Source organism: Macaca fascicularis, chromosome 6 (assembly GCF_037993035.2).
Source record: "Macaca fascicularis isolate 582-1 chromosome 6, T2T-MFA8v1.1".
Classification (NCBI taxonomy): Eukaryota; Metazoa; Chordata; class Mammalia; order Primates; family Cercopithecidae; genus Macaca; species Macaca fascicularis.
Window position 1 is genome coordinate 100,726,853 of NC_088380.1, and position 27,655 is coordinate 100,754,507.

The following is a 27,655-nucleotide window of genomic DNA, read 5'->3' on the forward strand; positions in this document are numbered from 1 at the left end:
TTGTTATACATAATGACAACTAACTAATAGAAATAATAGCAATAATTGCTCAAATGTATTGAGCTTACTGTGTTCCCAGGTACTATGCATAGCACTTTGCCTGCATTGTCTCATATAGGCCCCTTACGAACCCTTCAGCTGTGGATACTTTCATTGTTCTCTTTTTACGTATGTGGAAACTCAGTTTCGCGAGTTTCAGTAACCTGCCTAAGGTGAGAAGTAAAACCAAGTTGGAAAAAATGGCAACTGAAGAGTCTTAGCATGCTTTGACTTATTTACTATTCAGCAATCCTTAGGTATTCAAGAGAATCATGTTCACACCATATAATATAGCAGAGTGTCTTGTTGGTCTACCATTGCTCAGTCTTATTAACCAAATGTTTCTAAAGTTGTTGAGAGTACTTGCATCTTTCCTCAGGAATCTAAGGCCGCTGCTCCAGCTCCCGTGGCGGAGGCTGTGTCTCGGACCTCCATGTGTAGTATACAGTCAGCACCACCTGAGCCAGCTACCTTGGTGAGTGACTCCCTGGGCATTTGAGCAGTGGCTTGAGAAGGTGCTCTTCCTCCTCCCATCGCTCTCTACCATCATTTTATCTATTCTGACAAATTAAAAATAAAATCTGATATAATTATAGTATCTGTTGTTTCTTTGGGCTTCAGAGATGTTGTAGAAATTCAGACTAAGATTTAAATTTTTAATTAAATTACTCCCAACTGTATTTTTCTCTACTCTTCTGAAATTCTAGTTCCTCAGCTATTGTGGATAATCCTGCTTTTTCACTTTTCTGCATCTTTTAAGCCTATTTGGATTTCCACCGAAAGCCCAAAGTTACTTTTTACTGACTTTCCTGGTAGAATAACATGCACTAAAATCATTATGATTCCTCCCCACTCTCCCAACTACAGAAGGTGAGACTGACTCAATTTCTTTCTCTTTCCTTCTTCTTTTCGTGCGTCTCTCTCACTTTCTAATTTTCATATGAAGTATAATATATAACAAGCTGAATCTTTGTTTTCTTTTGATTTTAGAGTTCCCCCGCCCCCAATTAGTTAATGATATAATTTGACTCAGGGAATAACATCTGAGGGAATTATATTTCATTACTGCAGAATTAGTACCTCTTCCCTCTGAACATCTAACTTTCATCATCTACTGTGCCATTGTTCTAAATGCTTTGCAGTGTCTTCCCATTAAATTTTCACAAGGACACTATGAAGTCTGTCCTGATCATCCTCCTATAATAGATGAGAGAAATGAGGCTTTGAGTTGACCTTGATCCACTTGATGTTTCAGAGCCTCAGCTGAGATGAAAGATATGGCCCCTGCTCTCAGCTGTCTTCAAGCCTAGTGTGGATATGAGACCTCCCCAATTTTGGGGGGTTTCCGGGTACTCTTCAGGTACTTTTTACAACATGGGTGCCCGGCCACAGTGGTAAAGAACAGGAGAGGAGGGGGGACTCTAGAAGGACTCTGGTAAAGAAAGCAGGCACAGAGGCCGTGATTGGAGTCAAAACAACAGTAGCCAGCATTCCCCAGGATAACTCTTGTAACCAAAACCTGCACCTGCACCACCTACCTCATCTGCCAAGTGTGACTGCCAGGGCCTTAGAGGGCTCAATTCCTTCTCAACTTTACCCTGACTGTAGAGCTGAGCATTGGATTGTTCGACAGCAAACAAAACAAAACAAAAAAAGCTCTTGTTTTCCCCTTCCTCATCCTCCTTTCCAGGGCCTCAACTCCACCAACTCTGGCCATGGTTGCCAAGGTTACTGTCACTGAGGCAGTTGGCATTTCTGGGATTGTGACACCCTCGAAAGCCAGAAAGAATAGCTGTAGAGTGTAATAAAGGTCAGAGGACTCAAGAAAGGCATGCAGATTAGAGAGCTGAAGGAAGACAGACCAGAGGAAGGAGATGAATGCGTTCCCTGGGTGGTTCTTGTGTGTATAAAAAGAAAATTTGTTAAGGAAACCCAGAGACCTGAGTTGTAGTTGTTGAATTTGATAATGTCAAATATTACAGAAATAGAAATTTTAGTCCTTACTCCTGTTTCCAGATTCCTTCGTTCTTAAGTCTGCTTCTTCTCCTAGGTTTTCTTTAACTGTTTCAGTAATTTATTAAGCAAGAGGTTGGCAAAGGGCACAGGTCTGGGGAAGCAGTGGTTTCCAAGGATTTTGTAGCATAGAGTATGAGAAAACAGAATTGTAGTGTGAGCAGGTGTCTTAAATCATGTAGCAACTCACATTGCTTGGATAAGACTTGGGTACCAGTGCAACTCTTGATGTCCTTGATTAGAGTATTGCAGCTGTTACTACTTAATGCTTAATTTAGGTATAATCCCAAACAGGTTCGAAGCCTCAGGGATTTTTTTTTTTTTTTTTTTTTTTTTTTTTTTGTAGCTCTTGGGAATAAAACGCATACAGTGTTCAGCCACTAGGTGGTGCTAAATCACTTTCCTAGGCTCCCTCTCTTTGGTCCTCTTTCCTTTTGCAGCGCAGTTTATCAGAAAAAAAGCTTTACTTGGCCGGGCGCGGTGGCTCAAGCCTGTAATCCCAGCACTTTGGGAGGCCGAGACGGGCGGATCACGAGGTCGGGAGATCGAGACCATCCTGGCTAACACGGTGAAACCCCGTCTCTACTAAAAAAATACAAAAAACTAGCTGGGCGAGGTGGTGGGCGCCTGTAGTCCCAGCTACTCGGGAGGCTGAGGCAGGAGAATGGCGTGAACCCGGGAGGCGGAGCTTGCAGTGAGCTGAGATCCGGCCACTGCACTCCAGCCTGGGCGACAGAGCGAGACTCCGTCTCAAAAAAAAAAAAAAAAAGAAATATAAAACAGAAACATACTTTTTTACCCTAAAATTTTAATAGGTGCTCATTGTGAGGTCAGAGATTTTAATAACAAGATTAAACTCTGAGATTGTTTAACCCAAGGACTTTTACACTTTTGTTTGACCAAGAAAACAGTGGGAAATTCATTGATATTGCATTCCCATCCCTATACACTGGAAGCAGCAGTTTAAAGAATAGTACTGGCTGGGCGCGGTGGCTCAAGCCTGTAATCCCAGCACTTTGGGAGGCCGAGGCGGGTGGATCACGAGGTCAGGAGATCGAGACCATCCTGGCTAACACGGTGAAACCCCGTCTCTACTAAAAATACAAAAAAAACTAGCCGGGCGTGGTGGCGGGCGCCTGTAGTCCCAGCTACTCGGAGGCTGAGGCAGTAGAATGGCGTGAACCCGGGAGGCGGAGCTTGCAGTGAGCCGAGATCGCGCCACTGCACTCCAGCCTGGGCGACACAGCGAGACGCCGTCTCAAAAAAAAAAAAAGTATTTATCCCTTCTGTGCATGATGCATTATAAATACACACACACACACACACACATATACACACTGTTACACTTTTTTTTTTTTTTTTTTTTTGAGGCAGAGTCTCATTCTGCCATCCAGGTTGGACTGCAATGGCATGTTCTCGGCTCACTGCAGCCTCAGCCTCCTGGGGTCAAATCTATCCTCCCACCTCAGCCTCTTGAGGAGATGAGACTACAGACATGCACCGTCATGCCTGGCTAATTTTTAAAAACTTTTTGTAGAGGTGGGATCTCACTGTGTTGCCCTGAATGGTCTCAAACTCCTGGGCTCAAGCAATCTTCCCTCCTTGGCCTCCCAAAATGCTGTGATTGATTACAGGTGTGAGCCACTGTGCCTGGTCCTGTTCTCTTCATTAAAAAAGAAAAGTCCTGGTCATGAATCATTAAGTTGATTTTTATGAGCCACTAATGTACAGATCATTCGCTTTATTTTCCCTTTACACTATTTATCCTCTGTGTTCATCCAATGTCATTTTAAATACCAGCATGGCCAGAGTTCATTACATTTTGAGGGAGCACATTTCATTTTGAACAATCGGACCAAAAGTAGACAGTTCTCACTGTGCCATGCAGGTTAGTTGGTCACAGGCAGAGTCACCAGAACCAGCCCTGAATCCCCTTTGGTCAGTAGAAGCCCCTTGGAGAAAACAGGCATCCGAGCCTCCCCTTCTGAGACGAGCCAGGCTGTCCCACAGGAAATGGAGAGGAATGGCCTCTTGTGGGCTCTGAAAGTCTTTCCTGTGCCATCTATGGAATGATCTCCATAAAGACCACGTCTTTCTTCTTTCCTGGTATTCAGCTTCTCTGTGGTACACCTCAATCCATGGTCTTTCTTATTTCTAAACCAACTGTGGGTCTGGTCTTGTAAGTTTCACAGTATCAACATATAATTTGTACACAATGTTTAATATAACAAATTTGCTCAAATGTTAAACATTTTGTTTTTTAAACATGGATTCTAATTCAGTTGATAAGTTATTAAAAGATAACGTGCCTTTTGTCTGAAATAATGATATGCCTTTCTGAATTGTTTGATAGCATATGTTTTAAAGGGAGTGATTAACCACCTACTTAATATATCCACTAATGCACTTCAGAAGGGCACGGTGCCAGACGATGCTGTAGAAGCCTTGGCTGATAGCCTGGGGAAAAAGGAAGCAGATCCAGAAGATGGAAAACCTGTGATGGATAAAGTCAAGGTAATGGCAACTGAGATGCTTCTGGAAAATAACTATCATTGATCACTTCCTCCCCCTGCAAATAAGTTAGTCATTTGTTTTGTTTTTTATATTTCCCGTAAAACATGACCAGCTGGCTTTTTCTATTATTGCACATATCCTGTTTAATAAGCTAAACCTGAATAAGCCACATTGTTGAACCCCCACCATGGATGGACGACATGCACAGACCAGAGGCCTGAGTCTCATCTTTGCCCACCTGCATTGACATTGCTGGGACTTGGGAAGGAAGCAGCAGATGCCTGCTGCTCCTCACAGCTGCCTTGCAGCCCAGCAGGCTTTCTGCTGGTGCCTGAACCTGCCAGATTAAGTTGCTGTAGGAACACTAAGCATATGGCCATATGTACTTCCTAACCTAATGACAAATTTGTTTACCTCAAATCTAGTCACACAGCATTAATTTTATGGGGAGAAAAAACATACTAACAATGAAAATGGTATAATTTTTATTCAGGAGAAGGCCAAAGAAGAAGACCGTGAAAAACTTGGTGAAAAAGAAGAAACAATTCCCCCTGACTATAGATTAGAAGAAGTCAAGGTAAACAGGCTGGAGTCTTTCTCTATTTTATTTTAATTCATACTGAATTCATACACGGAACACAGAGACTTGGGAACAGACCTGGAATATAAAGATGTTATTTCTTTGTATTTCAAACACCAAATAGTATTAGTCTACTCCTAATAGTGTTAGAACACCAGATACAAAGCTAAAATATTCCTAATGAGACTTGATCCTCAAGTGAAAGAAATCTAATGTCTAGGTTGCCTAATGTTTTCCTTTCTAACCCACAGCTTGTTATAATACCAGAAATATTAAAAAACCTTATGTAGATAGGAGAACTAAAATGAGGAATAGGCCGGGCATGGTGGCTCATGCCTATAATCCCAGCACTTTGGGAGGCCAAGGCAGGAGCCTCTCTTGAGCCCGGGAGTTCAAGACTAGCCTGGGCAACATAATGAGACCCAGTCTGTACAAAAAAATCAAAAAAATTAGTCAGACATCGTGGCAAGTGCCTGTAGTCCCAGGTACTTGGGAGGCTAAAGTGGGAGGATCACTTGAGCCCAGGAGGTAGAGGCTGCAGTGAGCCATAATCGTACCACTACACTCCAGCCAGGATGACAGAGTGAGACCCTGACTCAAAAGAAGAAATGAAAAAAACTAAAATAAGGAACTATTATCTTATATAAAAAAAAATTAGCAACTTTCAGATGTAAGTTGGAAAAATAAGAGAACCTATCTAACATTGAGTATAGTGTTAAGTTGCCCCATTTCCTCTATTTTGAAAGTACAGATTATAGAGAACAAAGGAGGAGACCCCATTATGAGTCTTGTGGTTTAAGTGCAGTCACTTAAATGAGGCAGATTCACGGACAGTTTAAGAAATGTCAGTCATCTTCGTAGCAGGCCAAGATTTAAAAGAGTATTCAAGTAAACTTCATTAACAATTCTAGAATATCAAATTCTTGCTTCTCACTCATCCTTGTGCACTAGCCCATTTATTTAGCAGACACAGGAACTAGACTGAGCTCTCCATGATTGAAAGTTTATTATTCTGGATACCTTTATATTTGCTTCTTGTGTTTTACAATTCACTTGCAGCCACAGCGTTTCTGTTAATTTGGGCTCATTTGTACGTTGCTTTGCAAAGTTCCTAGAGAGCGTGCTAAGGGCCACACGTTCTGTCTCCACTGAGTGCCCATTCAGTAGCGGCTGGTCAAGTGCAGGTAAACTCTCTTCATGATAGGTGATTGGTTGGTGATTTGCTGTCTCCCCTTACTGAATTTAGTAGTAGTGTTTAAGGAAGCAGTTGATTCACTGTCCCTGATCACTTTATTCTGTAGTCATTTCATCTTCTTCTGACTTACCTCACACAGTAGTAATTACCTATTAATATTTTCAGGCAATAGCTTCATCTCATTTAAATCCTATGTTGGTATTCACCAGCTATGCTCCCATCAGGTCTCTTCAGTGAGATTCAGCTCCCCAAGGGCAGGACACAACCTCCCCTTCCAGACACAGAATGATGCAGTGATGGAAAATCGATTTAAGTTTGAGTAGGGAGCAAAAGTGCCCCCAGAGTCCCAGGCATCACTTAGGAAATTTTCTGCCTTTACAGCTAAGAGATGGTGGAGAACAAGCACAGGTTCAGCTTTCCCCTGTACCTGAAGAATGGTCAGAAGGCGCAAGTCAGTCATGAGGGAAGCAGGTGATACAAGTTGAATATCCCTCATCTGACATGCCTGGGGACAGAACTGTTTCAGATTTCAGACATTTCTGGATTTTTGAATATTTGCCTTATATCTGTTGAGGAGCCCTAATCTGAAAATCCAAAATGCCCCCGTGAGCATTTCCTTTGAGTTGTCAGGTCAGCACTCCAAAAGTTTCAAATTTTGGAGCATTTAAATTGTTACTCAGCTTGTACCTCTAAACCATTGCACTTCACATTTTCAATGAAACAAAAACCAACCTTAACCAGTTTCTCAGGTGAAATATATATGTATATCTTTGTATTTACTTATTTTTGTGTAGGTGGATAAATGGAATTTCCTATTAGTATATAGATCTTCTTTTACTAAAGAGCCCACATGCTTTCTTCATTTTGTCCTATTATTCAAGTGTGGCACCTGGAGTCGTTTACAGCTTGACATAATCTGAACCATAAGTTGCAGAGCGTTTCACCGACAGGTTAAACTCCCTGAGGGCAAGACCTTTGTCTTTGCGATTTTCTGTTGTATTGCCAATGCTTAGGTCAGGCCTTGGCATGTAGTCCTTGCCGATGAGTTAGATGTGTGGCTTACAAGGTTAACCAGCCCACCCCCATGTAGGTAAAGGACTTGTCCCGCACTGTCCTGCAAACCCCAATCACAGCACCACATACCACACTATGCTGACTTGCACCTTTTCCTCCTGTGATAGTCTCTGGGCTTCTGAGGTCACAAGCCATACCTCGTCCACTGTGCAGCCCCCGTGACTCGGGAATGCCTGGTGCTTGTGAGCTGTTTGTTGACATGAACTAATTAGAGCTTAGTCTCTGGTGAGGGAATCTATTTCCTGACATGATGGATCTAATTTAAAATGTACGACAGCAAGTATAGCCTGTAGGCAGGCCTTTTGTAATTTTTGCAAGGTTTCATAACTTGGATAAAATGTAAAATGATTTCATGCCATGTTTTTTCCCCCCGGATAGGATAAAGATGGAAAGCCACTCCTGCCGAAAGAGTCTAAGGAACAGCTTCCAGTAAGCAAACCAGTTTTCTCTAAGGATATCTTTTCCTTTTGGCCCTGATTGCAATGGTGTTTGTTGATACATTTCCTGGTCCTTGCAGCCCATGAGTGAAGACTTCCTTCTGGATGCTTTGTCTGAGGACTTCTCTGGTCCACAAAATGCTTCATCTCTTGTAAGTCCAAAAGTCTTGGTTTTATTTCTTTAGTTTTTATTTTTTCTTTGAGACAGAGTTTTGCTCTGTCATCCAGGCTGGAGTGTGCAGTGGCGCAATCTCCGGTCACTGCAACCTCCACCTCCCAGGTTCAAGCGATTGTCCTGCCTCAGCCTCCTGAGTAGCTAGGACTACAGGCATGTGCCACCATGCCCAGCTAATTTTTCTGTTTTTAGTAGAGATGGAGTTTCACCATGTTGGCCAGGCTGGTCTCGATCTCCTAACCTCATGATCCACCCACCTTGGCCCCCCAAAGTGCTTGGATTACAGGCATGAGCCACTGCGCCTGGCCTATTTCTTTAGTTTTAGAGTGGCAGAAATAAATGGAAACTGGTGACTTAGAATCTGACTGGGGGACTGAGGAACAATCATAAAATTAGTGGCCCTCAACCCACTGTAGCCATTCAAAATGTGTTGCACCATGAAATATTGTCCCAACACAGTGGATGCTTTTAGTAGTGTAACTAATATCAAGTACCAGTACCCCTATGAAAAGAGAATTTAAATGTAAGTTTATCCAAAATTACTCCTCAGACAACTTTACCAATTGATATTTCTACAATTTACCATTTCCCAAATTGCCTCCTAAGGGAACTTGGCTCTGTGTGGAATATAGAGTCCCTTAAAGGGAACTCTGTTACTCGAAAAGTTTGGACAATATTGGGTAATGTTAAGCAGGTTTCTCTACTGTAGGATTTTCATGGCTTTTTATATGCAAATATATAGTGAGTCTGTTAGAGTTCCCAAACTTAATAACTGCAGAACCTTTTCTTATGGAGTCTAGTTTACCTATTTATTGGGAACTCAGTTTTTAAACCACTGAATGTATTATTAGCAGTCAGTTAGAAAAGGGATTATAACAGTTTCTATGACAGTGGCATGGAAAATATATTTATATCAGTTGGAGAATAGACAGAATGACAACTAGAAGAAATAATGATTCTTTGGAATTGCCTGAAGTTGTTGCTTTTGCTGAATGAAGCAATAAAGCCCCTCAAAGAAGAGCTTGCTAACCAGAGCTTGTTCTTCTCCGTACCCCTGTAAAAGCATCATGCTGCTCAGTCACCTCATCCTGTGACCTTCCTCTCATCCTCTTCCATACAGACCACATCACAGCAAAGCACTCCAGCCTTGATTTAGAAACTGTAAGACATGGTGAAGAATACAATGTGAGGAGTACCCCAGGAATGTGAAGTCATAGCATTACAGTGATGCAGAACAGATGAACAAATAGTGGGGAACAAGATCTCAATTCCCTTCCTCCTCCTATGTATTATTATTATTATTATTACAATAGTTAGGGGTGTTTTTTCTTTTAGAAATTCAAAGATTTGGAAAAAGTAACAATGAATTTATATGCCCCCCTCAAAGATATATGGCAGTGAAATGGTGAGATGAAACAACCATGAAAAAAAAAAAATCTTAGAAAATTAGCAAAGGAAACATTAGTGTCAACAATATAGTTAATAAAGTGGAAATAACTAATCATCATGAGAACCAAATAATCAAAATAGAAAGTTATTTAAGGGAAAGTTTCAAGAACTTTGGGGGAAAAGTATCACATATGGCTCATAATTAATGTTCATCTATAAAAAAGTAGCTCCATGCTCTTTGAGAATAATAAAACAGAACAGAAATGCTATGTAAAAAGAAACACTTAAAACTATTCCCCTAATAATACTGAGATCACATTGATAATAGACTATTTTAAAACATCAAAGATATTACAAGTAAAAATCTTTGAGAAGCAGTCAAAGCAGTTTTCCTGTGACACATTGTCATAAAATACCTTCATCAATAATAGAGATAGAGAAAAAGAGAAACCTGATAAACCAAATGCTTATTGAATTTTCAACTGAAATTTCTAAAAGTTTTAATAAGGTAACCACCCAAAACAAAGTAGCAATAAGCATACCAGGAAATGAAACTAGCAGCATGAAAGTTAACTGGCCAATAGTTGTTTCTTTTGAAATAACAAATACTTTATAAAATACTAGCAAATGCAAAAGGAAAAAAAACCTTATGAAAAATACAGTTAAATTTTAACAGAGTAATATAATAATGTATGAGATCAACTAAATTATTGCTAGTTTAATGCCAATAGTCAGTTGGTTTTTATGAATTTTTAAGATTTTACAAAACACTGGTAAATATAATAGAGAAAATAATCTTACTAATAAAATGTAACATAAATGTGAGAAAATACAATAATCAGTACAAGAGTACAACTAAATTATTAGGAAACACTATGTACAACAATTTTCTAAGATTAAACAAAAATATAAAACTGCATAATTCACAAAACCTAAAAAAAAAGACTGAAGAAAATATTGCATTGGTTTTCAAACTCTCCTTCTACTGAAGGTTTAAAGATGACTCCTGCAGCTGTTGAACACTCAGTTCTTATGTGGATAAATATGTCATGAAAAAGATGGGGTCACCTAATTGCTTCTATGAGTAATTATGGTGCTAATCTTAAAATGTGACGAATATAACTGTATCAGCTAAAGTTACTTAAACATGTAGATGTAAAAATTACATACAACATACATAGAATATAACAAACAGTTAAGAAATTATTTGCCATTATAAGTATTGATTGATTATTGGAAAAATTGTCAATATATTGTAGTGGTATATCAAATAGAAACAATTATTTATGTCCATGTAAAAGATCTATTTAAAATTTTACATATACTCATATTATAAATAAAAACGTTTTAAAAAGTAGGCAATCCCCTAACGTGTTAAAGAGTCTTTAGTTTTCAGAATCAAATATTCAATATCATGGAGGCATTTTCCTTAAAAGCAGAAACTATGAAAAGTTTATTGTCATTTCTGCTTATTATCGCATGGAAGAATCATTAACAACACAAGAAAAAGAAATGACAAACATTAAAAGGGAACATTTGAATATATTTGTGGATAGCACTACTTGTAGATAATACATTTGTAAGTAACATTATGCCATGTTTATTAGTAACAACAGATGAGAAAATGTAATTAATATGAGATCAGACTTACGTAAACTACAAAAGGAGAAATGATCAGAAAAATAAGGACACAAAAAAATTGTAGGCCATACATTGTCAGTTTAACTAAATATCTTAAAAAGAATGATGACAATTCAAGTCATTTTTTATGTTAATTTTTTATTAAATAGCAATAAGATACTTTTTATAACTCAATAAAATTATTCAATGATATATTTGAAAAATAAATTATAAAATTTGAAAAAAATACTGAAAAGCGTTTTTCAATACTTTTAGGTAAGATTAATCCAACTAAACACTAGCATATGTTATACAGTAATAATAAATAGAAAATACAATAATGTTGATCAAAGCATAATCATTGGAAAAATTGAGAAATGGACATATATGATTTAGTATTTTTAAAAAGAGTGAAAAATCATCTTATGCTTTTGTGTAGTGTTAGATGAACTAAATAACATGTACATATAGCTTTGCAAAACAAATTTCCAGACCATAGGTTGTTTCATACTTAGTATTAAAAGGCTTAAATAATAAGTCAATCAGATAGATTAAGAAGAGACAATACAAATGTTTCAATATGTCATTCTTTTCATTTGACAACTTGTTATTCTTTTCATTTGTCATATAAGCAAAGATTTCTCATAACTGAAAATGAATTTAGTACATTTTAGATTACCTAAAATATTACATTCTAAAACTGCTTTACAGGGTATAAATGGACAATAAGTATCTTATAGTTATCTAAATTAGTTGAAATGATCTCCAATAATAACATGCTGCAATAAATTTCTGAATGTTGGTATCGTTGTAATGTGCTTTTCTCCATCTTTCGGTAAAATTTACAATTCTCTTTTTTCAAAATAAGCTATCCATAGTTGGAGTCACCAAAGAGTTCTGGACTTTTTTCTGGTTTTTCATCAACAGTTATACCTAAGGTTTCTGTCAAAAGGGAGTATTTGAAATGAAGCAAATATTCAATATTTTTTAAACAAAAATTATTTCAGAAAGTTGCTAGAATAATATTTAACATTGAAAAAAAAACCCTGAAACCTGACACCATATACCACAATATACAAACAATAGTAGTATATCATTTTACACTGATTATCAGAAATAAAAATACGTCATAAAAGTCAAATTCTGGCAAGCAAGGCCATAGGAAAGCAGGCATGCGTATTCATCGCTTTTCGCAGTATGAATTCCTAGCAACATCTGAGAGGGCAGTTTGGCAAAATATAGCCAGCACCATAACTTACTCACTAGAACTTACTCAGAGCAATTTTAAAAGAGCTAAAAACTTTGAATAACCTAAATGTACAACAGGAGATGTGTAAACAAACCATGGAACTCTAAGTTATTATATTATTGCATAGTATTTAGAATAATCAATATGAGAAGGAAATAGAAATAGGAAATTGTATAAAATAATACAATAGAGAAGAGTTTAAATTTCTTCTAAAATTATATGTTATGAGTCTATTTGTATCAAGAGAATAAACAGTCATTAAGCTATCTTTAAGAGTTATAGTTAAGTGATGGCATTGTGGTCATAATTTTATATACAACATGTCACTCATAAAATTTTTTTCCATAAAAGAAATTTGAAGATGCTAAACTTGCTGCTGCCATCTCTGAAGTGGTTTCCCAAACCCCAGCTTCAACCACCCACACTGGAGCCCCACCCCGTGATACTTCGGTAAGCAGCACATCTTGTTTGGGAGATAAATATTTCTTTTTGTGCAGCCACAACTAGAAAGAAAATAGGGCACCTGTTTAAAGCAAATGAAAATAGGCAGAATTATTAGGAAGATCAGGCACCTTCTAGTTCAGAAGAGCCGAGACTGATGATTTAGGGAGATGGCAGAGATTAACTTTGATATTATTAAATGAAACAATATATGTGAAAACATTGTACACATAGTCAAGGACCTTAATATCGTCGCTTTATAAGAATTGAAAGTACAATAAAGTGCATTGTGTCTATATTCGAATTACTAGATTTGAAAAGTTCTTTAGCTTTCCTGATAATTGATTTTCTCCTATTTTTTCTTATACATTCTATAATTTACTACCCATTATTTAACCTCAAGTGTATTTTATGGAATTATTTTGTTTGAGCTTCTACAAACATTTTACCAACATTTTACAACATGTCATAGAATAGCATTGTTTTCTTCCCAATTCACACCAGTAAAAATTTGTCAGTTTCATACCAGCTGTAGAAGAACCTCAGCATCAATATTGTTTTAATTATTTACATGCTGTGAGGCAAGGCTGTGGGACCAAAGCTTTTCCAGACTTCCTTGACTAATCACCTGTGCAATACCAAATTATACATTACCGAGGAGACCACAGAACATCAAATTATAAAGGGATTGCCCTAAACCAGATCCCCATCTCCTTTGCTTGAGAACAGTGCCTCATTTGCTAGATGGAGATGAAGTAACTTTAGTGAAGTCAGCTATGCTTCCATTCCTTTTGATGTAGCATCAAAGCATATTTAGTGCTGCAGTCTGAGATTCTGATGGATTTTCATCCTGTTGGGTCAGCTTCAGGATCATCTGAAAATATCCAGAGGCACAAATGACAAAGCCCAGACCTGGCCCCAGGCAGCTCTACCATTAGCAGCTATAATCCTGGATTATAATAAAGCACTTAAAACCAGTAAAATGCCCTGTGTGTGTGTATGTGTGTGTGTGTGCATGTGTGTGTAAACACACCCACAATGAAAAAAGTCCCCATGCAACAGAAAGGAAGAACCATTAATAGCCTAGGCTGCCATTTACACTTCAGTTCTTAATATTCAGGCCAGAGATTCTGCCCTGATGGAGGCTATCAGTAAACATTTGCAATCAGAAACTTTTTTGCCTTTAAGAAGTAGGTTTTCCAGTGACACTTCTCTGATCACATTTCCCATCAGAGAGTCTTGTTTTTAGTTAACATTTTATTTGAAGATGTCACTAAAACAAGGTATAAAGCTTTATTTAGATAAAAAATTGGGAAATCAAAGAGTCAAGCCATGATGATTCACGGGAGCTTTCTTTGCTGAGATTATTAGATTGTTATTAGCAGTGTTAGATACACTGAAAGCATCTGAAGACATGCTTTCAAAGATCTGTGTAATAAAATCACTCCAACAGGAAAAACTGCTTCAAAGAAAATAGAAGATCATGGATGTGACTAAGCCATGACAGGGAAAACCTTTATCAGTCCCAAGACCTGGGTTCTATTCACTTTTTAACAATTTGTTTTCAAACAACTGACTTAGCTTCCCTGAGCTTTTTACCTCCAAAAAGCCTGCTTAGTTCACTAAGAACCATTGTGGGCATCAAATAAAACTGGATAGTGTATGTGAAAACACTTTGAAAATCAACTGGAAAGTTCTATACAGTATTGGACAGAGTTCAGCATGGTATCTTATACAATGTAGATATTAAACACATTTTAATTGAATTCATTTAGAGGTGGAATTTTGAATGCAATGTGTTGAAAAATATTTTGAAACAAAACTTAGGATTTTGCTATAATAATACTAATAATAATTTACCATTTGTTGGGTCCTAACATACAACTAGTACTGTTTTAAATGCCTTTTCAATCATTTACTTTTCTCAGCAACTTAGGAGTATAGGTACTACTGTTATTCACATTTTATGGCCAAGGAAGCTGAGGCCGAAAGAGGTTAAATAAGCTGCCTGAATCATACAGTAAATAAATGTTAGAGGAATTCAGCTATCTTAGTTACAGTGACATTGTTGTTCCATAATTTTTTTCGTGTAGAATACCAGCTCCCATTTCTGCAATTTAGCTTCCATGAGCTTCCTAAAGATGAAAAGAGAGGTATCCCCACCAGTTCAGAAATTCTCTGAAGTCTTTCAGGCCACTCATACCAGTGTGGCAGAGAAGCCCCTTCCACTCTCCTGACCCCAGATTGTCTCTGGGGTTTTGCGTCCTAGGAGGTATTAGGATGGCAGTGCCGAGCTCCATGGCTTCCCACAAACTGCGGGTCATGCTGCACTTTATGAAATGCACCCCTCAAGATCTTAGAGTCTTAGAGAGGACCCACGGAACCAAAGAAACGCTCACCCTCTATAGTTGCAGAATCCTGCTTCCTAACCATCTGACAACATTAGTGGATATTTGTTTTCATATCGTTTTCTAATGGTGTTTAATTTCTAAATGAAAGACACACATGGTTGGTTCATTTGCTTTTGGACCCTTTATGTGACCTCCAGGTCACCCACTGGATATGGATCCTGAGGCTTCCACTAAGACCTTCTTAACCTGGGGATCTTCACCAAGACATGGGCGGGGTGGGTGGAAGGCGCTGGCCCTCCAACCCCAGAGGTTGACAGATGCTGCCGCTCTTCTCCTGATCTTCCATTCCTAGCCTTCTCTTCTCTGACCCTGTCTACTCCCCTGCCCCAGCCCCAGCCCCAGCCCCAGATGTCTTTTTCTTCCAAGGAAACAGGTTCCCTCCTGAAAAGATGGAGTTCCTGGGCTAATTTGCCTCTGATACAGTTTGGCTAATGAGTGACTAATTCGGCATTATTTACTTTTTTAGCAGAGTGACAAAGACCTCGATGATGCCTTGGATAAACTCTCCGATAGTCTAGGACAAAGGCAGCCTGACCCAGATGAGAACAAACCAATGGAGGATAAAGTAAAGGTAAAAAAAAAAAAAAATTCACTAATAAGTGAAATTTTAATCCTTGGGTCTTGACTCTGTCATTGTCGTAGGAATATTGATGTGAATTTAACCTATATTTTAAACATGAAATTATAAGGAAGTAGAAAAATCAATCTGTACTCCACTGGAGGGGAAGGTCACTGAATCTGTGACAAAGATACCAGCGGAGCCTCCCTGAGGAGATTCTGGGAGGTAGGTGTGGCGTATGCATGGCTTCCTCCCATGCAACACAAGCAGTCAGCACATCCATTCAAATTAGCTGTCGTCCTTCAAAGTCGCTTATAAATAGGCAAAGTTGTAAATATGACCTCTCTAAATGGCAGGGTATAGTGGCCTGATTTTTTTTATTAGAAAAGTGAAACCATACAGAAAAAAAGAAAAAGATATTTTATACCTTTGGGTTCTAATCTCCTAACATGGTTTCTGAGGATAATTATTTAATCATTTATTTCCATTTAAAATATAGCTAGAAAATTCACAGATATGAATTGACATACAGAAGCATATGGGATTATATATTTTAGCCAACTAGCAGTCTGTTGAAGTCATCTGTGTTGTTCTGTTGCTTAAATAATAAAAACAGACCATATGTTTTGCCTCATAAAAGTACAACAAATGCTGAATGCTACATTTGACAATGTATTTTCTAAGTGAAAGAGGAAATGAATATTAATTCTATCTGCTCACTGTTTATATAGGAAAAAGCAAAAGCTGAACATAGAGACAAGCTTGGAGAAAGAGATGACACTATCCCACCTGAATACAGACATCTCCTGGATGATAAGGGACAGGTAAACTGAGGCAAATTGCTAGATCGGATTTATGCTACAAAGATCTTTAAATTCAAACCTCCTTGAAATAAATAGTAGCTGTACTCTTTTACAATAGCATAAAGACATATCATGACTGACTGCTTTTAATGTGTCACCAAAGCTGACCAGCAGGTAAATATTTATTTGAGCCAATATCATTGTATATGCATATGCTAGGCTCTGTGGTATAAACAGGGTTGAATACTGTTCAGTCAGTCACTGATGCTTAAGAGTAATCCAAGAAATGTGATTCTCTCTTTCAAGAAAAGGCTATAAAAATCACTAAGGTGATAGGATTTCAAAGGAAGCAATCTCTGTTTAAGGACAGTAGAAAAGGAGCTGGTGTTGGGATAATTAATAGGGCAAATTAATAAGGCAGCTCCAAGACCTGGGGTCTCCCTATCTTCTTCTACATCACCATCAGCACTATTGCAAGTGAAGACAGGCAAAGCAATATTCCCAATCACAAATCCTGTTTCTCTGCCAAAAAGTCCCTGACCTTTTGTCTCCCACATGATAGAAACCAGTCTTTTGTAGGTCAACCAGGCCTGTCCCCCACCTCTTTCCTATTTGGTTTCTAACTTTTGAGTCCATTAGATGATAAATAACCCTTTCCATGCCTGTTCATCAAACAGAAAACAAGGAAGTCCAAATTACACCCTTCTCTTTCTGTACTGATTCATTTTGGTGAGATGATTCCTGGTTTAAATAGCACTGTCAGCTTCAGGGTCTCCTATTACAGGAACCAATTCTCCTTGCTTGCATTCAGTATTCCACAAGATAGCAATGCCACATCCTGCGAGAGCCCTTCCCACTTTGATAGTACCAACTCACCCTGCTTCCATTCTTTGGGAAATTTCTTATTTAAGGTCCTTGCCTTTGAAACTGGGAAAAATCCCTGATGACTTTCTAAGTGTAATAAACTATAGTAAATAAGATATAAAAACACAAGTAACTTTTTATAACACTTTAAGTAGAATTATAAGTGACAATACATGATGGCAGAAGGTTCACAAATAGTGTTTCTTTCACTTCCAGGACTCTTTCATATGTTTTCCCCAAGTCTATAGATATGATTATAAAGAATAGTAATTAAGCAAAGCTGCTAAAGAAATTATGGGGACCCAGGTTTATTAGTTATTGCAAGTCTACACTCCATTTTATCCAAGTCAAGTCATTGGATAATAGATTCTCTACTGCCTAAACCTAAGTAAACCTTTACAAATATCTATGCTTAACCAATAGTCTGCCTTCTTTTTAAGGACAAACCAGTGAAGCCACCTACAAAGAAATCAGAGGAATCAAAGGTAAAGACCATAGGAATATATTTCCATTAAATTTTGTTTTATTCTAGCCATAGGGTTATTTGGCATTTTAGAAAACTAAAACATTGAATGCCTACTCTGTGCCTGGTACTTCGCCAGAGCATGCATATAAATGTGTGTGACCATTGTTTATCTCTCATTTAGTCTTCACAAAAGCCCTTTAGGATAGAAAACTGAGGCTCAGAGAATACTAAGCAACATTTATTAAAAAGTAGAGGGAAAAAAAGCCATCAAGATTTTCTTGTTTTTCTATCTCCTTTACATTATTATTAGTATAGAATGTCAGTAAGTGTTTTTCTTATAGAAACATCTTTTATTTGTAAGTGAGGTGGGAAAATACCCCATATTGCATTTTGCCTTCTGCTTCTTCACTGATGGTTATTTCTACTCATATCTCAGAAATCTGCAGATGACCAAGACCCCATTGATGCTCTCTCAGGAGATCTGGATAGCTGTCCCTCCACTACAGAAACCTCACAGAACACAGCAAAGGTACTGTGCTTTTTCACATAGACTTTCTTTGAAATGTGTGTGTGTTTATGTGTACATACACACAAGTTTTATTGATTGATCTATCTATCTGTCTATCTATCTTGTAATAGGGTCTCACTCTGTAGCCCAGGCTGGAGTGCAGTGGTGTGATCTCAGTTCACTGCAATCTCTGCTTCCAATCAAGCAATCCTCCTACCTTAGCTTCCTGAGTAGCGGGGACTACAGGAGTGCACCACCACACCCGGCTAATTTTTGTACTTTTTTGTAGAGATGGGGTTTCGCTATGTTGCCAGGCTGGTCTTGAGCTCTTGGGCTCAAGTTATCTGCCAACTTCTGCCCCTCAAAGTGCTGGGGTTACAGGCTTGAAGCACTGTGCCTGGCCCTTATAATTTTTAAACTGTAGAATGAATCAAATGATGACATAGAGAACCTGAAAATGAAGAAAAGAAAACATACCTATAATTCCACTGCCCCCAAAACAGTATTATTTTGTGGATTTCCTTTTTTTCTATATGTATGTTTTACATAATTTTACTTACAGTGCACTTATAAAACACTGCTTATTTCCTAACTGCTACTTTGTTATTTCCATAGACATCATTTTTATATCTCCACACTATATGGTTGTGCCACAATAATGCTATGTCTGTGTTCATTTAAAGTGAGAGCAGGGCCTAACTACAGCAGGCGCTCTCATGCTCGTTTGCTCTCTGGAGCTTCCTCCCCTTTTCTGTCTGCTTAGCCCAACTGGTTGACTCTTCATTCCTCAGGGCACAGCTCAAGCGTCAGCTCCTTAGGGAAGACTTTCTTGTCTGTCTTCTTCTCCCTTCCCAGGCCAAAGTTAGAGGCCTCTCTTCCATGCCCTCCTTGCTCTCTGGTTACCTGTCTGTGCTTGTGTATCACACCTGTCTGTGCTTGTGTATCACACACACATACAGTAGTGATGTGTCTTTTACCTTTGTGCTCCTCATTAGCAAAATGCCTGGTACTTAGCAGGTGCTCAAAACGTGATTAACAGTGAATGAGAAACGACTGTGTAATTCAACAAGTGTGAGGCATTTTCCCTTAAGCTACACCCTCTTGTAAATCAAACAGAAGGAAAAGTGAAATGAGTACCTCCTTATTTTCAGAAGAGTTAATTCTGCAGATCTCAGGTTGCTATTGTTTTGGCTGTTGTAAGGCACTGCTCTGGATCACTGAATTGTCAGTGCTTCCATATTGGGTAGTTTAATTTTTAGACCACCTCAGCATTCTGTCTCTCACCCCTGGTAACTCGTAAGTAATGCCTTTTTTGGTGAATGGACTTTATTTTTATATGTAACCTGCTCCAGCTTTCCTTGATTGCTTCCATTGTTCATTTCTCCTCCATAACACTGAAAACAGGGTTTTGTTTTTGCTCTTTTGGCACACAAAAGCCAGTCCTGATAGAGACAAGCTCTATTTTTTTTTTAAATAAATTTTATTGTGTATATTTGAGGTTTACAACATGGTATTTTGGGATGCATAGAAATAATAAAATGGTTACTGTAGGGAAGCAGATTTACATATATGTCATCTCACACAATTACTTTTTTGTGACAAAGGCAGCTAAAATCTACTTATTTAACAAAAATCCCTAATACAATTTTATTAACCTTAGTCCTCGTGTTATACATTAACTCTCTACATTTGTTCATTCTGCTTATCTGCTATTTTGTATCCTTTGACCTATATCTCTATTTCCTCCTCTCGTTCCCTACCATGGTTGCCATGTTTTATTTTCTGTATTTTTGAGCTTTTTATTTTATCTATATTCTACGTATAAGCAAAATCACTTTTCTTTCTGTGTCTGGCTTATATCATCTAGTATAAGGTCTTCCAAGTCCATCCATGTTGTGGCAAATGGCAGGATATCATTTTTTAAGGCTGAATAATATTCCATTATGTATATATACATGACATTTTCTTTATCCATTCATCAACAACTAGGTTGTTCCATATCTTGGCTATTGTGAGTAATGCTGCAATGAATATGGGAGTGCAGATATCTTTATAAGGGGGTAATTTCATCTCCTTTGGGTATATACCCAGAAGAGGGATTGCTGGGTCGTATAGTAGTTCTACTTTTAATTTCTTTAGGAACCTCCATACCGTTTTCCATCATAGCCATACCAATCTACATCCCCACCAGCGGTGTACTAGGGTTCCCTTTTCTCCACACCCTTGCCAACATTTAACATCTCATTGACGAGCTCTGTTTTGATTAGCAAAATAAGGTCTGGGTGAGTCATGCATCACGGGAATTGGCAGAGCATCGACGTCACCCACATTTCCCTCCTTATTTCTATCCTCTTTTCCCTCCTGCTTTAAACAATTCTCTGACAATCACCATTGTTCAAAAAATCATGAAAAAACACCCAAAGTCTTCCATTATTTAATTAAATTGGAGATCTCAGAATAGTCTGGATTAATTTAACTGCAGCCTAGTTAATTGCTAGATGGATTGATGATAGCCATAGACTCATTACATTTCCTTTGCTTTAGGATAAGCGCAAGAAGACCGCTTCCAGCTCCAAGGCACCTAAGAATGGAGGTAAAGCAAAGGATTCAGCAAAGGTAAATGGAGCAGTAAATACACTACAAATTAGTTTAGCAGTTACATAGAGTGGGGTTTATCACTTCAGTCATTTAGTTTCTTACTGGAATCTATTTAGAATAAAAGATTTCTTAAAGTACTATCTATTCCAGAGTATGCCTTGGTAAAGTAACTGAATTTTTGTGTGTATATATGTATTATACATTTATATTATATATAATATATTATTTATAATAACAAAGTAATATTAAAGTATATATTAATAATAATATTTAATATTAATATTAAAGTTAATAAAAAGTAATATTAAAATATTAAAATATTATTATTTAAAATTATTTAAAATAATTTAAATATTATTAAAATATTAAAATAAAATAAAAATTTTGTTTTTTAAATAAATTTTTTAAAATAAATTTTTTAAATAAATTTAAAAAATAAAATAAATAAAAATTAAAAATAAAATAATATATAAATATAAAAAATGATATATAAATATAAATAATAATATATAAATATAAGATAAATGTAAATATAAATATATATTATATATTATATATATTATAAATACATATATTTTTTTAAGTAACTGGTGCTTTAAAATTCTAAATGAAGGTTCTTGACACAACTCAATTTGCCTGTGTTTTGCCTGTGTTTCTTGCCTTAATTAAAATACCACCATAGTATGTGGTTTATATAGATTTTAGAACATGGAAGTTGGAAACTTCCTATGATTAAAACTACTCAAGCTGTGATCAGAAATAAAAATTGGATTAGACAACTTCTAGGTCCCTTCCAATTCCAAGAACATATGATTTAAATGATTATTACTATGATCCCCTGGCTATAAGGAGTTAAAGGGCTAGCTTTAAAGACAATAGTCCAGTTACACCAAGCTTTTAAAAAATATATTAAAATCTTCCTGTAGTAGATTCCCTTAAGGGATATAGGAAACAGCATTGATAATTGACAATTATGCCATTATATCTCAGATTAAATACTTATTTGCCTATTATTTAATTTCAGTTATATGAAGTACTTAATCAGCCCTTTAACAAATAATAGAAACAAATAATAGAAAGCATAATAACCCTATATGATGAGTGGATTTGCTGGACAACCGTGACCCTATGTACAGGAAAAGGAAGGATCACCATAGAATGAAACATTGCCATTTAAGAACATCTATGCATATTTTGTAACCTACCCTAGCCTTAAAACAATAAAGCTGAGAGTGATACATTGAGGATCAGGATCACTTAAGGTTATTTTTAGCTAATAAACTTGAGGAGGAAGAACTCACAATGTTTTGGCCAAATGAAGAAGAGAAACTGAAAGGACCATCTTATTTTTCCCCACTGACTGCCACCTTTTGTCCCCTAATTCTGAGAAGGCTGTCTCCTCATACTTAATACAGAAAAGAAAGAGCTCATGGATGGTTTTTGCTTTCCCTTTTAGACAACAGAGGAAACTTCCAAGCCAAAAGATGATGAAAGAAATACAAGTTAAAGTATCTGGTAAGTTGGGTGTTTATTTGTAAATGAAGACAACTGTACCTCCTGCCAGTTCATGTGTTACAGAGGAGAGAAGTGAAGTCCACCTCGAGTAATTCATGCTCACTTTACACTGTTGGCATGAAATGCATACTGCAAGCTCTACAGAGTAATCGGTCAATCTTCGAAAGCACTAAATGGGATGACTGTGCTATTGAAATGTTTAAAAACCTTAATCTTGTAATTAAAAGCTTTTTAAAATATTAGGCCAGGCACTTAAAATGACCATCTGAGGCTAGCTGAATCTTTGAAATCCAAATGCTCATTACTGCAGGTTATTGTGGCAAAGCAAATTTAGCATGTTACAACTTAGCAAAATGTCATGAAGATATTGGTATTCCCCAAAATACCAGTACGTGGTGGGGTGGGGAGAAGTACCCTTTAGAGTCGGGTGGAAATTACAGGGTTTTGGGAACAAGGGCAAAGGAAAAAATTGGCCATTTTTATTTGTCATTATTTTGGAAAGTAAAGTACTGTGTCTGACTCTAATTTATGGTTACTGAAGAAATTGGACAGATGAAGGAATTTCTGAGATCTTCAGAGCTAGGCCCTTATCTTAATCTTCAGAAAGGAGAAGGCTTAATGTAAGCCTTAAAAGCATACAAGCACTTACTGACCAAAGCGTAAAAGAAATCAAGTATAGGTTAAATCGAGTTCAGCTCTCTCACCATGATCTATCTGTATTTCCTATAAAAAAAGGAGCTTTGGCCGGGCGCGGTGGCTCAAGCCTGTAATCCCAGCACTTTGGGAGGCCGAGACGGGCGGATCACGAGGTCAGGAGATCGAGACCATCCTGGCGAACACGGTGAAACCCCGTCTCTACTAAAAAAATACAAAAAACTAGCCGGGCGAGGTGGCGGGCGCCTGTAGTCCCAGCTACACAGGAGGCTGAGGCAGGAGAATGGCGTGAACCCGGGAGGCGGAGCTTGCAGTGAGCTGAGATCCGGCCACTGCGCTCCAGCCTGGGCGACAGAGCGAGACTCCGTCTCAAAAAAAAAAAAAAGGAGCTTTATTAGTTAGAACTGTTCTAACATTTTTCCCAAAATTAAAAAAATTCTATTAATCCACTTTCATGTTTACTTATAGGAAATTCCTTCTTGTCTGTTATACAATGCTTTTGCTAAGTGGTATTTACTATGCCTGTAACAAGAAAATTACATATTAAATGATTCACTGCATTTTTTATTTGAATTTTTCAAGGTATCTGCATATAAAATCTTCAGCTGGTGGATGGTGACTTTTGAAGAACAAAAGCCTTTGGCAACAAAACAATTGTTCTGGGTGATTTCTAGACTGGTTTTTGTTGAGCCTTTGAACATCCTAAATATTGGTTTGTTTTTCTTTTCCAGAAAGAAAATGAATTTGACTGGTTCACCTGTGTTATTGTATTGGGTATTGATAAACTTTGAATTTTTTTAATTGCCTTCAATTGGGAGAGAAAGAAAGCTTTATATTTGTAATAAATATATTTGATAAAGTTTCTTAAAGCAACACCAAAAAAACAAAAGAAAATCTAAGCGAATTTTTGCACATTCTACACACAGTGCCTGTAAATCTCATTTGTATTTTTAGTTTGCACTTAATTTTTTTGTTAGTGTTTGGAAAACAATGCTTTAAACATTTTTCAATGTTCTGATTTCTTATTACCCCCTTTCCTCTTGGGCTTTTGAACTGTATTTGATGTTGCTTTGGGATAATGTTTATAAGTCAAACATAAGATATTGTACATTGGGCACATATCTCCTCTTGGGCTGCTAATAATAAATTAATAACAGGTAACCTGGACAAACCAGGAAGCACCAAACCCCTTTTCAGCTTGAACTCTTCTTTGCCAGGTGTGAGGACTTGTGCATCTTACAGTCAGCACAGAACACACTGAGACTTGAATCAGGTCAGCAACAGAGCAAAATATAGGTTAGATAAGTCCTTGTGTAGCAAATTTCAAGCATAACAAATAAAATCTAATCCTTAGGGTATTAATCTGACTTGAACTCTGTTGGTTTACCATGTTAGTAAACTGTGCTTTCTGTTATCTATACATAAAACCTGAGCAGCAACTTGTCCTTAGAACTATTGCCACATTAGTCCTTGCACTGTATAGCATCTGGCTTTATGGAACCTACGTTTACCAAATACAAAAAGAAACTTCTGCTTTAAAAATATATATATATATATATAATTTTAAATCTGCATTTCCCCCACAGCAGTGTAAGTAGGTTCTGATGTCCCACCATTTTGAATGGTTTCTCAGATCTTTCTGAATGAATATTTCCTGAACATTGCACTGATATCATCGATTAGAATTTTGATATTTAATTTCATCCTTATTTCCTGGTAGTGAATGCAGGAAAAGATGTCAGGAACATAACATAAAACAGATTGGGAATTTCTTGTTTCCAAAGGGCATGGCCTTCCTTAGCATCAGTTTGAAGCTTTTGTTATGACTTAGCTGACTTGTGGCAGCGGGGCAAGCAAAAACAGTAAAACACTGCTTGTAAATGGCACCACATCTTGTTAACCTCCCCGCCAAATAACTCTCTGAAAGTCATGCACATACCTGTGGGATTTCACACTCCACCAGCTTAAAATGCTATGTCTCTGTCCATCAGAAATAGTCATTATTCTATTTTTAAGGCAGCAACAAGAAAAGAAAAAACACTTTTCCTGAGGGATTTCTAACTGTATCTAATCCTCCCATTTGGGCAGTAGAGGTGTTTGCTTTTTTGTTTTCTTTTTTTAAGAAAAATCTTGAAGCCTTTGACACTGACAGATGTGTCTGCAAGGATATGGCTGCAGTATTACTAATTTCCATGCGTATCTAGAAGTATTTTTAAATGGCATACCAAAATCCAGAAGTTTAAAGACGCCTATAAAAGTAAACATTTATTTAAGGTACTCTGAATATGCCTTCTTTTTTAATTAGAAATATCTTCAAAACTTGGGTGTTTGTTAATAACTAATAACTGGAGTAAGCTACAGGATCTAAAGCAGCCCTTTTTACAATCTAGTTAGGAGAAAATAATTGCAAATACCCACTTAGAGGCAAAGAACAATTTTTATTACCAAAAAGCTTTCTGCACATTGTTGTGGCAACATTGTATCTGTTTAGAAAATGGGCTTTTCCAAAAGCAAATGAAGGTAGGTTCCTCAGGTGACCAAAACTGAAAATCAGTATTTCCATGTTTCACTAATCAAGGCATAAAATAAAATTAAAGCAAAATATTTTACATTAAAATCTTGGTTGTGTATTTTTTTTTAAAGGGAAATCGTTAAAAGGGTGGAAATTACCAGTGATTTCTATTTTTATTAAACCATTCACTACAACAAACAAGTATAAAAATTCCAATTCCACTTTTATACCTATTTGTTGTGGTGAATGGTTTAATAAATTGGAGATTTATGTCCAGAAGTCACTCTATTCTGTCGTGTATTAGAGGACCACATTTTGACATTTTTCATATCAATCATATTCCCGTATCTTGAAATTTCTGCCTTATATTCAAAAAGTTCAGTTTGAATTCTTTGCCAGGTGTGAGGATTTCCGCACCTTATAGTCGGCACAAAACACGCTGCAACTTTAATCAAGTCAGCAACACAGCACACTGTGGGTTAGATAAGTCCCTGTGTAGCAAGTTTTCAGAATAAGAAATAAAATCTAATTCTTAGGGTATTATCTGACTTGAACTCTGTTGGTTTACCATGTTAGTAAACTGTGCTTTCTATTACCTATACATAAAACCTGAGCAGCAACTGTGTGCTGAAGCAACTGTGTGTGAAGTCTTCACAAAAGACTTCACAGCCAAAGAATGTCCTATTTGCTAATATGAGCAAATATTTTGTTTCACAATGTACTATCATTTATTGGTGACCCTGCAATAATTTACTGTCAGTAAATGCCAATAACTAGTTATTTAGAAATTGTAAACTAGGCCAAATAAGAAGCAGAGAGAGAAAAGAATCACCTCCCTAAGAAAAGGGTTTTCCTACAGACTTGAATGCACTCTGCTTTTTCAGAAGAGATACTGTATCAGTCAGGGAAATAGATGACACTCAGAATTATCTGAGGGGGGTTCTATAAAAAGACTTTTTGCAAAAGTACAAGCACATTATGTGGAAACCACAAGTCCCGCCAGGACTAGTAAAAGCCAGGCTCCCACTGAGGCCCCTAATCCTGAAGGGATGAGGAGGGAGCAGTTACCAAAATCCAGAGGTGGAGAAGGCTGTGTGGAAAAGAGGGTCCCCTCTCAGGAGCTAAGACCCTCAGGGGATGCCAGCCCGAGGCATCCAGTAAGGGAATCAGGGAAGAACACCTACTACCTCCTCTGACCCCAGCTCCAGCTCTCTGGCTCCCCACTGACCAACATCCAAAGGGCAAGGAAGCTTGAGGACTTGGCCTTTACAAGTCAGCCCCTGGGCATGGAGCAAGGAAAAGAGGGGTGGGCAGCGGGTCTGGAGGGGTCAGCGGGGAGAGCCAGAGCTTTAACCCAGCCATCATCTGGCTTAGTCTCGGATCCAGGTATTCATTGTTCAGTAGTCGACTATTCAGTCTTTCGAGGAAATTGATGAAACAGTTTATGAAGACAAATGTGGGCCACAGGGTTTTGGACACTGGGGGGCTTAACCGTAAAATATAAAATGAGAAGAATAAGGCACTTTATTCCTCTGTGGCAGGGAACCCAACACTTGGGTTTACATTGCAGGGCAACACCTGTGATGAATGAAACACATGGTAGCGATAGCCCACTCATGAAAAACTAACAGCCAATCTTTTCACCGGGACAGTCAAAAAATGAGTTGAAGGGGAAAAAAGTATCTTCAGCTGGAGCCAAAACAGCCATCTCTAGTTTGAAAATACACTCAACAAAATGTTGGTGATTAGAGATAACAGGAACCTGGCAAGGGAGGAATTTTTACAGAAGTTCAAACTTTTCACTTTGCAGCCACACTCTGATTTTATCAAAATTCTTATCCATCCAACGGATGTTTTCTTCAATGGTTTCAATTGTCTGTTGGACACAACGGAGCTGAGAACCATTTTCTTTCAAAGAGCTGAAGAATCCTTTTACCTTGTGAGGAAAAAGTGAGTTTTAAAAAATTAATTTTATTACATTAACCAGATGTAACTTTAGTTAAAACTGAAGCCAAAATTCCAGCATTTGTCAAAATTCT

At 37.5% G+C, this 27,655-nt stretch overlaps 2 protein-coding genes across 19 annotated transcripts in view; one reads left to right on the top strand and one right to left on the bottom strand.

The window, feature by feature from the left end:
* Positions 1–25,721, top strand: part of CAST (calpastatin) — a 112,275-nt gene extending 86,554 nt beyond the window's left edge. For 12 of the 16 annotated variants that reach the window (XM_005557415.4, XM_073993895.1, XM_045394858.2 and 9 more), the window contains 13 exons: positions 419–514; positions 4,465–4,566; positions 5,060–5,143; positions 7,794–7,844; positions 7,933–8,004; positions 12,637–12,735; positions 15,604–15,708; positions 16,428–16,520; positions 17,804–17,848; positions 18,266–18,358; positions 20,882–20,953; positions 22,392–22,450; positions 23,687–25,721. In XM_005557415.4, the coding sequence (XP_005557472.3) occupies positions 419–514; positions 4,465–4,566; positions 5,060–5,143; positions 7,794–7,844; positions 7,933–8,004; positions 12,637–12,735; positions 15,604–15,708; positions 16,428–16,520; positions 17,804–17,848; positions 18,266–18,358; positions 20,882–20,953; positions 22,392–22,442 (963 nt within the window). In that variant the 3' untranslated portion in view covers positions 22,443–22,450; positions 23,687–25,721. The remainder of the gene's footprint in view (positions 1–418; positions 515–4,464; positions 4,567–5,059; positions 5,144–7,793; positions 7,845–7,932; positions 8,005–12,636; positions 12,736–15,603; positions 15,709–16,427; positions 16,521–17,803; positions 17,849–18,265; positions 18,359–20,881; positions 20,954–22,391; positions 22,451–23,686) is intronic. The other 4 variants (XM_065546503.1, XM_065546505.1, XM_015451714.4 and 1 more) reach the window with 1 other exon arrangement.
* The window catches only part of ERAP1 (endoplasmic reticulum aminopeptidase 1), a 33,699-nt gene continuing 31,566 nt past the window's right edge, over positions 25,523–27,655 (bottom strand). For all 3 annotated transcript variants that reach the window (XM_045394844.2, XM_065546502.1, XM_005557427.4), the window contains one exon: positions 25,523–27,552. In XM_045394844.2, the coding sequence (XP_045250779.2) occupies positions 27,397–27,552 (156 nt within the window). In that variant the 3' untranslated portion in view covers positions 25,523–27,396. The remainder of the gene's footprint in view (positions 27,553–27,655) is intronic.